We start from the raw sequence: 15,483 nt of genomic DNA, 5'->3' as shown, positions 1-15,483 counted from the left end.
CTGGAGTGCAATGGTGCAATCTTGGCTCACCACAATCTCCACCTCTTGGGTTCAAGCGATTCTCCTGCCTCAGCATCCTAAGTAGCTGGGATTACAGGCATGCACCACCACACCCATCTAATTTTGCATTCTTAGTAGAAACAGGGTTTCTCTATGTTGGTTAGGCTGGTCTTGAACTGTCAACCTCAGGTGATCCACCTGCCTTGACATCCCAAAGTGCTGGGATTACAGGCATGAGCCACTGTGTCCAGCCACGCCTGGCTAATTTTTTAAAATTATGTGTAGACATGGGGTCACACTATGCTGAATAGGCTGGTCTTGAACACCTGGCCTCAAGTGATTCTCCCACCTTGGCATCCCAAACTGCTGGGATTACAAGTATGAGCCACTGCACCCAATCTGCTAATTCTTCATAAAGATAATTTTAATCAGTTACATGATAATTCATCATATAGATTTCTCTTTTTTTTTGGTTTTATGTGTGTGTGAGATGGAGTTTCACTCTTGTTGCCCAGGCTAGAGTGTAACAGCACGATCTCAGCTCACTGCAACCTCTGCCTCTGGGTTCAAGTGATTCTCCTGCCTCAGCCTCCCAAGTAGCTGGGATTACAGGCACGCACCACCATGCCTGGCTAATTTTATATTTTTAGTAGAGACAGGGTTTCTCCATGTCAGTCAGGCTGGTCTCAAACTCCCAACCTCAGGTGATCCACCTGCCTTGGCCTCCCAAAGTGCTGGGATTACAGGCGTGAACCACTGCGCCTGGCCTTCATTCTCTTATTGAACCATTATCAAATAATACTTCCTGAAAAAGAGAGTCATAAAAGCAGAATTACTAAACCAAAGGGTAGAAAGGCTATACCGCTTTACATGACACGTGAGCAGAAGCACCTGAGTACTAATCTCTGGTAAAATAATCTTTCTTTAAATCTCTGCAAATTTAATTCATAATAAATAGTATTATTGCTTTAAATGTATGCTGCACCGCTAACCAGTGAGTTTGAACATTTTTCTCACGTTCACAAGCTATTTAAATTTTAAATTTTGTTGGTGATGCATTCAAGTTTTCAGTACATTTTCCTAACAGATTTAGAGTTCCTTGTCAATGTGAATGAGGTTTTTTGTTTGGTTGGTTTTTTTGAGAGAGTCTCACTCTGTCACTCAGGCTGGAGTGCAGTGGTGCAGTCTCAGCTCACTGCAAACTCCACCTCCTGGGTTCAAGCAATTATCCTGTCTCAGCCTTCTTAGTAGCTGGGAATACAGGCACACACCACCATGCCTGGCTAATTTTTTTATTTTTAGTAGAGATGGGGTTTGAACATATTGGCCAAGCTGGTTTCAAACTCCTGACCTCAGGTGATCCATCTGCCTTGGCCTCCCAAAGTGCTGGGATTACAGGTGAGCCACCACACCTGGCTGAGTTTTTTGTTTTGTTTTTAAAATAAATTATGTCCACTGACTCTGCTAAATCTGTCAAAACCTTTTTTCTACAGTATGTTGTAAATAACTTTTAAAACAAGCTATATATCAACATTAAAACAAGCTATATATCAACATGAGGCTTTTTTTTTCACATAAGATTATTGGGAAAAAGACATAGATTCACACCAACGCTGCCAGAACTACTCAAAATACTTTTAGAATCAACTCTTTTAAGTACTATCCAAAATGCTACTTAAATGTAATAAAACTATTGTCCTTTATTTATGTAATTACAGTTGACCCTTGAGCAACACAGATTTGAACTGCAAGCATCCACTTAAAGGTGGATTTTTTTTTTTTTTTTTTCTAAGAGACAGGGTCTTGTTCTGTCATCCAGACTGGAGTACAGTGGCAGGATTATAGCTTACTGCAATATCTATCTAACTCCTGGGCTCAAGCAATCCTCCCACCTCAACGCATACCACTGTGCCTGGCTAATTTTTAAATTTTTTGTAGAAACAGTGTCTCACTATGCTGCCCAGGCTGGTCTCAAACTCCTGGCTTCAAGTGGTCTTCCCACTTTGGCCTCCCAAAGTGCTGGGATTACAGGTGGAAGGCGCTATGCCCAGCCCCATGGATTTTTTCAATAAACATGTCAGAAAAATTTTTGGAGACTTAGGACAATTTGAAAAAAACCTGCACACAAACTGTGTAGCCTAGAAATAAGAAGAATAAAAATGTATCATAAATATTTAAGATACATAGATACTAGTCTATTTGTCATTTACTACTATAAAATATATACAAACTATGAAGTTAAAATTTATCAAAACATAAACATACACTTACAAACCACAGTTGGTGCCATTCACAGTAAAGAGAAATGTGAACAAATGTCAAGATACAGTATTAAATCGTAACTGGGCCAGGCACAGTGGCTCACCCCCATATTCCCAGCACTTTGGGAGGCTGAGGCAGACAGTTCGTTTGAGTCCAGGAGTTGGGAGACCATCCTGGGCAACATGGCAAAACTCTGTCTCTACAAAAAATAAAAAAATTGGCCAGGCACGGTGGCTCACGCCTGTAATCCCAGCACTTTGGGAGGCCGAGGCGGGTGGATCACGAGGTCAAGAGATCGAGACTAGCCTGGTCAACATGGTGAAACCCCGTCTCTACTAAAAATACAAAAAAAAAAAATTAGCTGGGCATGGTGGCACGTGCCTGTAATCCCAGCTACTCAGGAGGCTGAGGCAGGAGAATTGCCTGAACCCAGGAGGCGGAGGTTGCGGTGAGCCGAGATCGCGCCATTACACTCCAGCCTGGGTAAAAAGAGCGAAACTCCTGTCTCAAAAAAAAAATAAAATAATATAAAAATAAAAATAAAAAAATTAGCTGAACATGGTGGCATGTGTCTGTAGTACCAGCTACTCAAGAGGCTGAGGGGAGAGGATCACTTGAGCCCAGGAGGGAAGAGCTGTAGTAAGCCATGATCATGCCACTACACTCTAGCCTGGAAGACAGAACAAGACTCTGTCTCAAAAAATAGTAATAACTGCACAAAATTTACTATAGTACATACTATACACTATAATAATTTCATAGGCACCTCTTGCTGGTTTTGCAACGAGCTCAAATGAACCCTTTAAGTATCCATTTAAAACACCAAGTAGGCTGGGCACAGTAACTAACACCTGTAATCCCAAAACTCTGGGATCCCCGAGGTGGGGAATCACAAGGTCAGGAATTCAAGACCAGCCTGGCCAACATGGTAAAACCCTGTCTTTACTAAAAATACAAAAATGAGCCAGACGTGATGGCAAGTGCCTATAATTCCAGCTACTCGGAAAGCTCAGGCAGGAGAATCGCTTGAACTTGGGAGGCAGAAGTTGCAGTGAGCTGAGACTGTGCCTCTGCATGCCAGCCTGGGCAACAGAGACTCCATCTCAAAAAAAAAAAAAAAAAAAAAAAAGTTAGGCCGGGCGCGGTGGCTCAAGCCTGTAATTCCAGCACTTTGGGAGGCCGAGGCGGGTGGATCACGAGGTCGGGAGATCGAGACCATCCTGGTCAACGTGGTGAAACCCCGTCTCTACTAAAAATACAAAAAATTAGCTGGGCATGGTGGCGCGTGCCTGTAGTCCCAGCTACTCAGGAGGCTGAGGCAGGAGAATTGCTTGAACCCAGGAGGCGGAGGTTGCGGTGAGCCGAGATCGTGACATTGCACTCCAGCCTAGGTAACAAGAGTGACACTCTGTCTCAAAAAAAAAAAAAAAAAAAAAGTTATATATGGATTTTCAACTGTATGGGGGGGTCAGTGCCCCTAATCATGTTGTTCAAGGGTCAACTGTATACTATAAACAGCCAATAAGTTGACTACAATAAATGGTTGAGAAGATGTAATAGAACAAGATGGATTACTGCTTTTTACCTTGAGATAAACCAAGGTATTGAAACATGCAGTGACTTTATTTTTTTAAGTGTAAATTTAATATATATAAATTGTGGCTGGGCATGGTGGCTGCCACATGTAACCTTGGTACTTTGGGAGGCTGAGGGTGGATCACTTGAGGTCAGGAGTTAGAGATCAGACTGGCCAACATGGGCAAATGCTGTCTCTAACTAAAAAAAAAAAAAAAAAAAATTAGCTGGGCATGGTGGCACGTGCCTGTGAGAGGTTGAGCCAGGAGAAATGCTTGAACCCGGGAGGCGAAGGTTGCAGTGAGCAAAGATCGCCCCAGTGCACTCTAGTCTGAGCGACCTTGTCTCAAAATATATTTTATAAATAATTATATTTATTTGTGTATTTATATGTATAAATTGTAACATATAGGAAAGTATAAAAAACCTAATGTTGGCTGGGCAAGTGACTCACGCTTTTAATCCCAACACTTTGGAAGGCCAAGGTAGACAGATCATGAAGTCAGGAGATTGAGAGCATCCTGGTCTACATGGCAAAACCCCCATCTCTATTAAAAATACACAAAAATTAGCTGGGCATAATGGCATGCACCTGTAGTCCCAGCTACTCGGGAGGCTGAGGCAGGAGAATCACTTGAACCTCCGAGGCAGAGGTTGCAGTGCACTCCAGTCTCATGACAGAGCAAGACTCCATCTCAAAAAAAAAAACAACAAGTTAGCTGGGTATGGTGGCACGTGCCTGTAATCCCAGCTACTCAGGAGGCTGAGGCAGGAGAATTGCTTGAACCCAGGAGGCGGAGGTTGCGGTGAGCCGAGATTGCGCCATTGCACTCCAGCCTGGGTAACAAGAGTGAAACTCCGTCTCAAAACAAAACAAACAACAACAACCACCACCACCACCCCAAATTTTTCAAAGATAATCAGTGTTAATGTTTCCCAGATAATAAAAATCCATACATTCCATGTATTCAGGCATGTGTGTATATGTACATTTTTTCCCTTGAACAAAAATGGAATTATTATACATGCTGTCCACTGGGTAAATTCCTACTGATCCTTTATTAAGATTCAACTCAAATGCGAATTAAAACCTTGCTCCTATATATTCATTCTCACAGCTCCTTCTACATGTGCTTGATAGAGTCTGCATCACATGAACACTCCTGTTTTGATCCGTCCTCTCGTGTCCATAAAAATGCACTGCTCACACCTCCTCCTGTGGGGATACTACCTGACAGCACCTCCTGCTGCTCTATGATCCAACACCACATTCACACCAATTCCCACGAGCTGCTCCTAGTCAATGATGGAATACAGGGATATTTACCCAGGCCCATTTCTTTGAGACACAGGAATTCTCTGACAGGAGACTACAGCAAGGACTCCTGTTCCGCCTTGCCTCAACTTTTTTAGAACTGCACTTCAGTCTAAGACTTTTCCTACCCAATCTGCCCTCCTTCCTGCTCTCATTCACAGGGGTTAGACCAGCATTATGCTCTGATAGCTCTCCTGGCTTCTTCCAGTTCCTTCCCCATTTTCCTTCACTGAATTTTTCCCCAGTAAACATCCTGCATGGCTCATCAGGTACTAGCATCTATTCAGAGGACCCAAACCAAGACTCCCCCATTAAAATGAACAGTCCAGGAAGGCAATGGCTCTAGTCTAACCATCGTTGTATTTTAGTATCTAGGCAGCCCAACATTTCAAAGACTCTTCTCCACAGACTTGCTAAACAACTGTTTTTATTTCCTTGTCTACTTTTCACCAACTCACCTGGCTGGGAGCCTTTTGAGACTTCTTTTTCCAGCAGCCATGACAATTCAACCCACTTCAGCTGAGAAATCAACTCTAATTTTGAAACTGGAAAGTCTGCTCATAGAGAAAAGAACAGAAAATGGCTGTTTTGCATAAAGATATCCCAGCATTCATATATAGCCTCTGTTTCTCCAGGGAAGATAAAAGATGCTACCAAAACACACAGAAATAAATATTGGAACTTGAGACAAAAATAAGAAAAGGTATTCCACTGATGAAATCAAAATGATGCTTTACATTTCCAATTCAATGAAGCAAAGACCTTTTCTAGAAGACACACTGTAGAAAAGCAAAATTTCAGAACCCGTTTTTAGGATTAGTCCTACAAGCCCCTGGATCCTCAGCCAAAACAAAGTACTTCACATTGCACTTACCTTTCAATAAAGGGAACAAAGACAGACATAAGTTTAAGTGCTAGATAATGAAGAAAAAGTGTCTTTACCCAGAAATTCTAGGTTCCTGAAGTTTTCCAGCAGCACTTCCTTATATAGCTCCTTTTGAAAAGGCTCCAGCTTCTTCCACTCTCCTCTTGAAAAGTTCACAGCTACGTCTTTCAATGTTATAGATTCCTAGAACACCAAACACTTCTTTTGCATTGGATTATTCCCAAACAGACCCCAAATACATTTTTTTTTTGAGACAGGCTATTGCTCTGTCGACCATGTAAGTGCAGTGGTGCGATCACAGTTCACTGCAGGCTCAACCTCCTGGCCTCAAGCGATCCTCCCACCAGTAGCTGGGACTATAGGCATGTGCCACCATGCCCAGCTTACTTTTAATTTTTTTGTAAAGACATTGTCTCACTATGTTGCCCAGGCTGGTCTTAAATTCTTGGGCTCAAGAATTTTCTGTCCTCTATGTCCCAAAGCACTGGGATTACAGGCCTGAGTCACTGTGCCCGGCCTGGATGGCATATAAAGAATGGTTTCAATAGCATGTAAGTTTTTAAGAATTCCAAAGAAAGCTACAGAGTGGCTATTCATTCTATGATTGTTATAAGTGATTCAGAACAAGGGTATTACACAATCTCTGCTTCTTCCATTCACTCTCTAGTGTTAAATACTGTACAAGAATTATCTGGAATGTGTAACACTGATCAAGTTCACACGAACACATCGATTTTTAGGATTAAATGTTAATTGAAGGGTATGATTTACATTCCTAAACCCTAAGTTTGCAAAATTAATGTAAGCTTACTACAGGTAATAATTAAATACATAATATCTGCACCTACATTCCAATTTTTAACTTCCAATTACAAGCAGCAATTATCTTCTATCACATTTGGAGAATCTATATTCAACAACCCACACTTGCAATTACTCCATAATCAATTACAAACAAGTATACTGATTCACTAAAATACACTTTTTTTTGAGACAGAGTCTCACTGTATTGCCCAGGCTAGAATGCAGTGGCACGATCTCAGCTCACTACAACCTCTGTCTCCCAAGTTCAAGCGATTCTCATGCCTCTGCCTCTCAAGTAGCTGGGATTATAGACACGTGCCACCACACTTGGATGATTCTTGAAATACACTTTTTATAGCATTCTCTGCATGCTTTTTGAGAGGCAGTAGAGCAGAGTAGCTATTGGTACATGTATTACCTTCCTCTGGGAGCTGTAACAAATTGCCAAAAGCTTGGCGACTCAAAATAGGAATTTGTTCTCTCAAAGTTCTGAAGGCCAGAAGTCTGAGATCCAGGTGTTGGCAGAGTTGCATTCCCTTCTGAGGCTCTGGGGAAGAGTCTGTTCCTGGCTTCTTCCTGCTTCCGGTGGCTCCAAGAGTTCCTTGTCTGGTGGCCCTATCACTCCAAACTCTGCCTAACTCTTCATATCACCTTCTTTTTGTGTTTTCAATCTCCTCCTGCCTCTCTAACAAGGACAGTAGTGATGGCATTTAGGGCCCACCTGTATAATCCAGAATAAATTCCTCATCTTGTTTTCTTTTTGAGAGACAGGGTCTCACTTTATTAGCCAGGATGGAGTATGGCAGCACAATCATAGCTCACTACAGCCTCAACCTCCCAAGCTCAAGTGAAAGATTGTCTTTCCTCCTCACAGCTCTACCACCTCAGATCCCAAGTAACTGAGACCACAGGTATGTGCTACTGTGCCCAGCTAAGTTTTAAAATTTTTTACATAGACGAGGGTCTCACTACGTTCCCCAGGCTTGTCTCAAACTCCCAGGATCAAGCAATCCTTCCATCTTGGCCTTCCAAAGTGCTGGGATTGCAGGCATGAGCCACTGTACCCAGCCAAAGATATCCTTTATCATGTTAAGTTTTAAGAACGTGTACTTCTGGCTGGGCGCAATGGCTCATGCCGGTTATCACAATGCTGTGGGAGGTCAAGAGAGAGGACTGCTTGAGGTCAGGAGTTCAAAATCAGCCTGGGCAAGATAGTAAGACCCTAACTCTACAAAAAATATCTTTAAATGAGTTGGGCACAGTGGTGCACGCCTGTTGTTCCAGCTACTCAAAAGGCTGAGGAGGGGGGACGGCTTGAGCCCAGGACTTCGAGATTGCAGTGAGCTATGTATGCACCACTGCACTCCACTTCCAGCCTGAACGACAAAGCAAGACCCCATCTCTTAAAAAAAGAAGAAGAAGAAGAAAGAAATGAACTTCTATTTCCATCTAATTTTATCAGCGGTAACTTGAATTTTGTAAGTCTTTTTGTGTCATTAGAATCAGACTCATGGCATTCTGTGAACTGAAACAAAATTGTATGTGGAAAATGAGGTATGAGTTCCTTGCAAGGGAAACTACATTTTATTGTATTGTTTTAGAGACAGAGTCTTGCTCTGTTGGCCAGGCTGGAAGGCAGCAGTGGCATGACCACAGCTCACTGCAACCCTGAACTCTTGAGCTCAAGCGATCCTGCCTCAGCTTCCCAAAGTGCTGGAATTATAGGTGTAAGCCACGGTACCACGCTTTTTATTTTTATATCTTCATACCACTCAGCAGGAGCCCAGTTAAGTATTCACTTAGGAACAAAAACCATCAAAAGGAAACTTACACAGGACTCAGTATTGGGACAAACAGCGACCACTTTATTCTCTTTTGAGTTCTCCTCTTGGGAAACAGAATCTTGAGAGACGAGATCTAGGAAGGGGGAGAAAACCAGTCCAGGCTTTCAAACGAATTCTTCAGACTAAAAATCTTAACATACATAAGTAATACACAGGAAAAAAACTAAGTCAGTTTCTCCTACTATACTCACAGCACAAAATAATTCTGACTCCAGATATATGGAGGCATTTCCCCCATGCCAAGCAAGCAATTCTGTGGCAGATTCCCCAGCAGGCACCAGCTGGGTGTCCTCTAATTCATTTCTAACACTATCTACCTGGAGAATCAGCTCCCAAAGGTTAAGGTCTCAGTCCCACAAAACCATCCTCCACTTCAGATGCCAGTCTCATGTCTGAGCCTCCAGGGCTTTTGACCAACAAGATACAAACTGGGGATCCCATGAACCTCTCATGAGCCCCTCCCTGGATTCCAATAATATGCTACAGTGGCTCACGTAACACTTTACTTACATTTACCGGTTTATTGTAAAGGGTATTCCAAAGGATACAGAGGAACAGCCAGATGGATGAGGTACTGCGGAGGGCAAGGGGCTTGGAGCGTCCATGCCCTCTCTGGGTGCACAGCTCTCCAGAACTGCCATGTGGTTAGCTATCTGAACTCTCCCCTTTGGGGTTTTTATGGAAGCTTCATAGACAGGCATGACTGATTAAATCACTGGCCATTTGATCAACTCAAGCTTCAGTCCCTCTCCCCTGACAGGTTGTGGGGTGGGGCTGAGTTCCAACCCTCTTAAGCTCAGGGTTGATTCCCCTGGCAACCAGCACCCTCCCAATTCCAAAGTCATCTAGGGACTTTCCAAAAACCACCTCATTAACATAAACTCAAGTGTGCGTAAAAGGGGCTTGTTATAAATAATAAAAAGACTGTCTTTCCCCTTTATAGCTCAGGAGCTGTTTTAGGAACCACAGACAAAAGGCCAAATATTTTAACAAAAGATACTCTTACTGTTCTAATCGCCCAGGAAATTATAAAGGTTCTAAGAGCTAAAAGCCCCTCTATGTGAAGGTCATTCAGAAAAAAACAGAAAGTTGCCCCACTCTTTAAAACACAGAACATCCAAAGATAAAAGTTTCCTATGAAAACCTAGGCTTTTCCCCTTAGCTCATATAAAAATCCTCTCCAATCCTAAGCTCACAAAAACTGGTTTTCTTCTTTCTATAGACCCTGTCTAAAAATATTTAATTTGAACAATAACCAATTTTGAAGTATTCTAATTTGAAAGATGTAGTAAGGTAAAACTGTACATTCTTCATAGTCCTAGTGACAAGAGTCATGCAAACCTGCTAAATGAATGAAAGCACCAGCTTAGTCTCAAGAACTGACTCCACCAGATTCCTACAGGCAGAAAAGAGGTATCTAATAAAAACTCATGGAAACTAAATGTATCCAGTACCTTCAGACTGGCCCATTCTGGGCACACTGCCTATGAGTGATTCCTGCTCCACAAGGAGCAGTAAAAAACAAAAACATAAATAAAAAACCCTCAGATGTCAACAACTCTTTTTCAAATAAGAAAAAGTATTTTTTCAAATCAAACTCTACCTTTTTATGAAAAGAATTTTACACTTCAGTGATTAGATGATCAATAAAAATTAAGAATCAGAATTATGCAATCAAAGGGAAAAGTGGGGTGATTTTAAGAAAACAGTTATATCCTACAAAATCCTAGAAAACAACTTTTTTTTTTTGAGACAGAGTTTCACTCTTGTTGCACAGACTGGGGTGTGCTGGCATGATCTCAGCTAAATGCAACCTCCGCCTCCTGGATTCAAGCAATTCTCCTGCCTCAGCCTCCAGAGTAGCAGGGATTACAGGCGTGTGCCACCATGCCAGGCTAATTTTGTATTTTTTTGTAGAGACAGGGTTTCTCCATGTTGGTCTGACTGGTCTAACTCCTGACCTCAGACAGTGATCTGCCCGCCTCAGCCTCCCAAAGTGCTGGGATGACAGGCGTTTGCCACTGCACCTGGACCAAAAGCAGTTCTTTTTTTTTTTTTTTTTTTTTTTTTGAGACGGAGTTTCGCTCTTGTTACCCAGGCTGGAGTGCAATGGCGCGATCTCGGCTCACCGCAACCTCCGCCTCCTGGGTTCAGGCAATTCTCCTGCCTCAGCCTCCTGCGTAGCTGGGATTACAGGCACACACCACCATGCCCAGCTAATTTTTTGTATTTTTAGTAGAGACGGGGTTTCACTATGTTGACCAGGATGGTCTCGATCTCTCGACCTCGTGATCCACCCGCCTCGGACTCCCAAAGTGCTGGGATTACAGGCTTGAGCCACCGCGCCCGGCCCAAAAGCAGTTCTTTATTGCAGGGGCCTCCACACAGAGGCCCTAATTTTGTAGAAGCATAACACTGCAGTGACAAATCAGAGGAGTCAGGAAACCCAAATTTTAGACATACTAATTAGCTGTGTGATGGCAAACTAACTGTATGGAGGTAAATACTATTTATTTCCCTATCTCAGTATTTCCAAATATTCCAAATATATACTTGGAATACAAATATTCCAAATGTATTTGCAGTATATTACAATGCAAAATACAAACATTTGTAACATATTTGAGAACATGAATAGTTACAAATTTGAGAAAAAGGTGAGCTAATGATATCACTGTAATTCAGTTTATATTTTATATATTTATATTTATAATATGTAATTATATACATATAATTCACGTTTTCCTGCACTAAGGCTGTAGAACTCCACTATAAAATAGTTACTAGTCACATGTGGCTATTTAAACATTAAATTTGATTTTTAAAATTCAGTTCCTTATTTGCACTAGTTGCTTTTCATGTGCTTAACTTGAATTGCAAAAGAGTGCAGAAACATTTCCATCAGCAAAGATACTGACAGCCCTGCTCTAGTACCGTGCTAGTTCACACACTGGAGCCATTAGTAAGGCCTGAACTGGTTGATTTGCCTGTGACTACAAACACTTTCACAGATAACTTGTGTTCCTGAAGAGGATGCGAAAGAAATTAATATTTCTTGAGCATCCACCATATATATCTTGTCTCACCTTTACAAGAAAACTACAGGAAAGATGATATCCCTTTGTAACACATAAGAATATTTACATTCTGCTGGGCATGGTGGTTCACACCTGTAATCCCAGCACTTTGGGAGGCCAAGGCGGGCAGACTGCTTGAGGTCAGGAGTTCAAGACTAGCCTGGCGAACATGGTGAAATCTCGTCTTTACTAAAAATACAAAAATTAGCTGGGTGTGGTGGTGGGTGCCTATAGTCCCTGCTACTAGGGAGGCTGAGGCAGGAGAATTGCTGGAACCCAAGAGGCAGAGGTTGCAGTGAGCCAAGATTGCACCACTACACTCCAGTCTGGGTGACAGAGCCACAGACTCCCTCTCAAAAAAAACAAAAAACAAAAAACAATTTACTCCTCTTTAGCAGTAAATTGCTTTTCTTTTGAGGAGTTTACTTTCAGACTTTGAGGCAATGTCTCCCACTTCCTCCCTCCATCTGTAACTCTCACCTTCTTTTTCTTCAAGCATCTGCATCAAATCTTCTATTAGGTTCACCACCTCCTCACTACTCTTAGGATGTTGTGACTTTACCCAAACCCTGATCTCCCCAGGCAAAATGGTCAGGAACTGCTCAAACACCAAAAGCTCTAAAATCTGTTCTTTCGTGTGAATATCTGGTCTCAGCCACTGAGTGCAGAGCTCCCGGAGTTGACTCAGAGCTTTCCTGGGTCCGGCTACTTCTGAATAACAAAACCACCTAAACCGCTGTCTGAAACACTCTGCATCAGCAGCATCTCCTCCTAAAATAGTTTCTTGCTCCCCAGAAGTAACCATTCCTGGGACCTCATTTTGTTCAGTAGGGGCCAGAGTTTGAGGGTCTGGTGAGATGGCTGTCATCTTGTTCAAGGACACTACAGCTTGCACTGTGTATCAGGAGGAGGAATCCAGTCCCTTCACACTCTAGTTGAGTATCAGTACAGTCCAGCAACAGGCACTATACACAGCCAGGAATATCAAGGTTCCAGGAATCCAGTTTACAGTCCTGCAGAAACTGTCAAGAAGAAACATTAAGGCATTAAATAAGTAAAACAAACTGTTGTCAGTCCTAAAAACAACATTTTTGGTTTGGTTCCACACACATACCCGGAAAGGCCTAAAACAGCTCTGCTCAACTACTGTATTAAAACAATAATTTTCTTTCTTTCTTTCTTTTCCCCTTTTTTTTTGAGATGGAGTTTCGTTCTTGTTGCCCAGGCTGGAGTGAAGTGGCGCAATGTTGGCTCACTGCAACCTCTGCCCCTACTGGTTCAAGCGATTCTCCAGCCTCAGCCTCCTGAGGAGCTGGGATTATGGGTACCCACCACCACATCCGGCCAAGTTTTGTATTTTTAATAGAGACCAGGTTTTGCCATGTTGGCCAGACTCGTCTCAAACCTATCTCAGCCTCCCAAAGTGTTAGGATTACAGGTGTGAGCCACCAGGCACAGCCGACAACCGTCTTTATAGTCAAAAGCTGAGTAGCTACTTAAGGGTTATAAAAGGTACGCTCAAAGGAAACAGTTGCTTCAGATTCAATAGTCCTCCTAAGCAAAATGTTATCAGGAAAGGTTTACAAGGAGACACTGTCGCAAAGCTATTTAACAACTCCTACGCTTTCTCAATGAAAGGCCACTAATTTCTCACCAGTTGCTCAACTCAGATACCCAACTTAATATTTGACTTTCAAATTTCTCTTCCTTCTTACTTCTCCCATTATCAATAACCAGGTTCTGGCGATTTTATTTCCTGAGAGCCTCTTCATTCTATCCTACTGAAACTGCTTAAGCACAGGCTCTTCAATCCAGTCTCACACTGTAGCCAAAAAATTCCTTCTAATATGCAAGATATGATCTTATCACTCCCTTGCTTATCGTCCCTCACCAGCCGCCAAACTGTCTCTCGATAAAGTTCACAAGCAGGGACCATGCATTGTGATCTGAGATGTTGCCTGATGACTTCACCTGCTAAGCTCTAGCTACCCGATTGACACTACAGCTATAAATCAACATCTCTCCATTCCCAGACACACTCTGTATATACCCGCCTAGCCTTTACACTAAGACTATTCCCTCTCCTCGGAATGTGGCTTTCTTTCTCCTACCAAACTTTTATTCTTTCTTTAAAGCCTGACTCCTTTCAACTGTCACCTCTTGTGTGATGCTCCGCTTGATCCCAAAGCACTCCTTTGCAAACAGACCGCCCTGTGTTGCATGCATTCATTCATTCTACAAGTGACTGAGCAACTACAATGCGCTGGAACCGGACCAGGGGCCATGAGCTGCGGGGCCAGGCGTGGACAGGCCCGAAAGGGTCCTCATCCTCACAGAGGGTCCAGGAAATGACAATACAGCCGGAGCGGGACTACAATGAGGCAAGTGAAGGCTGTGAGAGCCTCGCAATGCAATTACCATACCAATAACAACCCATCTCCGAACACAGCGCCCGGCATACAGCACGCATGACGTCATTTATTCCTATGCCAAATATTAGGCGCCCACCAGGTACCTGGCGCCGTGCTGGGCACCTGGGGCTCCGCGGTGACGAAGACCCTCAGCTCCGTCTACAGGGAGTTTACACTGGAGGCCTGGTGAAAATGTGACGCAGCCAGAGGATCTCAACCGGAGGGAGGGCAAAAGCAGAGGTTTCACCCCCCCAGGGGTCCTCTAACAATATCTGGACACATTTTTGGTTAGCTCGACTGGGAGAAGAGGTAGTACTGGTATCTAAAAGCAGAGCCAGTGATGCTGCTACAAATCCTACAATAACCGGAGAGCCTCCTCCTCACGGCCACGCCACACAAACAAAACAAGGCATTATCCCGCCCGAAATGTCAACAGTGCCCAAGAGGCGCAGGGAGAGATGGAGGGAAGGCTACGGCCCCGTCCCGCAGCGAAGTGCGCACCTCCCATAGAAGCAGCAGCAGCGCAGCGCACGGCCGGTCGGTGGGCTGCTCCTGTTCCCCACCCCGCCCCAGGGGGGCCCTCGGAGCCCGCGATCCGGCCGCGGCCCCGAAACTCGGGGCAGGGGACACCCAGTACCTGCACCAGCATCCGCAACCAGCAACAACGCCACCGCAATGAGCTTCCAGAAGCTTATCCCGCAGCGAGTGCGCGCGCAAGCCCGCGGGGACCACTGCGCCTGCGCAGAGGCGCGGACCCGGACGCCCCGAACGCGCTCGTGAGGCTTTCCGAGAGTCCGCGCTTTCCATAGGCTCCCACCTGCCTGTTGCGCATGGTCACTGGGAAGCGGCTAGTGGGCTCGGCTGCAGAATTATTGCTGCGCCAGAGGCTCAGAGGCCTAGAAACCTTTGAGGTTTGCAGATTCAGGGGGCTGCATCTTCTTAGTAACCTCAAACCTTCCCTACTCGCTTTCATCACTTCCATTCCCTGAAATCTAAGGTGGAAAAATCCACCCCAGAAGCACATTAGCGATGCATTTAATGCAAGCCATAATTAACGCCACAGCTTGGGTTAAACACATGTTAATCTTATGACTTCCACACCCGCCCCCATGGTCCAGTCCACCCCCATGGCTCAGGTGGATTATTGCAATAGCTTCTTCATTTCACCTTCACTTCTCTTGGTTATTCTGCACACACACCATAGCCAGACCAACATTTTAAAACGCCAAAGTATGTTCCTCCTTTGCTTAAAACCCTGCAATGGTTTCCCATTTCACTCAGAGTAAAAACCCAAGTATTTATAGTGGCC

At 43.8% G+C, this 15,483-nt stretch overlaps 1 protein-coding gene across 1 annotated transcript in view; it reads right to left on the bottom strand.

Annotated features, from left to right (window-relative positions):
- ZNF483 (zinc finger protein 483) overlaps positions 1–14,900 on the bottom strand; it is a 30,045-nt gene extending 15,145 nt beyond the window's left edge. The window contains exons 1-5 of the mRNA XM_074395169.1: positions 14,812–14,900; positions 12,244–12,785; positions 8,674–8,759; positions 6,095–6,221; positions 5,611–5,706 (exon numbers count right to left, since the gene is read on the bottom strand). Of these exons, the coding sequence (XP_074251270.1) occupies positions 5,611–5,706; positions 6,095–6,221; positions 8,674–8,759; positions 12,244–12,631 (697 nt within the window). The 5' untranslated portion in view covers positions 12,632–12,785; positions 14,812–14,900. The remainder of the gene's footprint in view (positions 1–5,610; positions 5,707–6,094; positions 6,222–8,673; positions 8,760–12,243; positions 12,786–14,811) is intronic.
- Positions 14,901–15,483: the final 583 nt, after the last annotated feature.

The sequence above is a fragment of the Saimiri boliviensis genome, chromosome 2, assembly GCF_048565385.1.
Source record: "Saimiri boliviensis isolate mSaiBol1 chromosome 2, mSaiBol1.pri, whole genome shotgun sequence".
NCBI classification, from domain to species: Eukaryota; Metazoa; Chordata; class Mammalia; order Primates; family Cebidae; genus Saimiri; species Saimiri boliviensis.
This window is presented reverse-complemented; position numbering and strand designations above follow the sequence as displayed.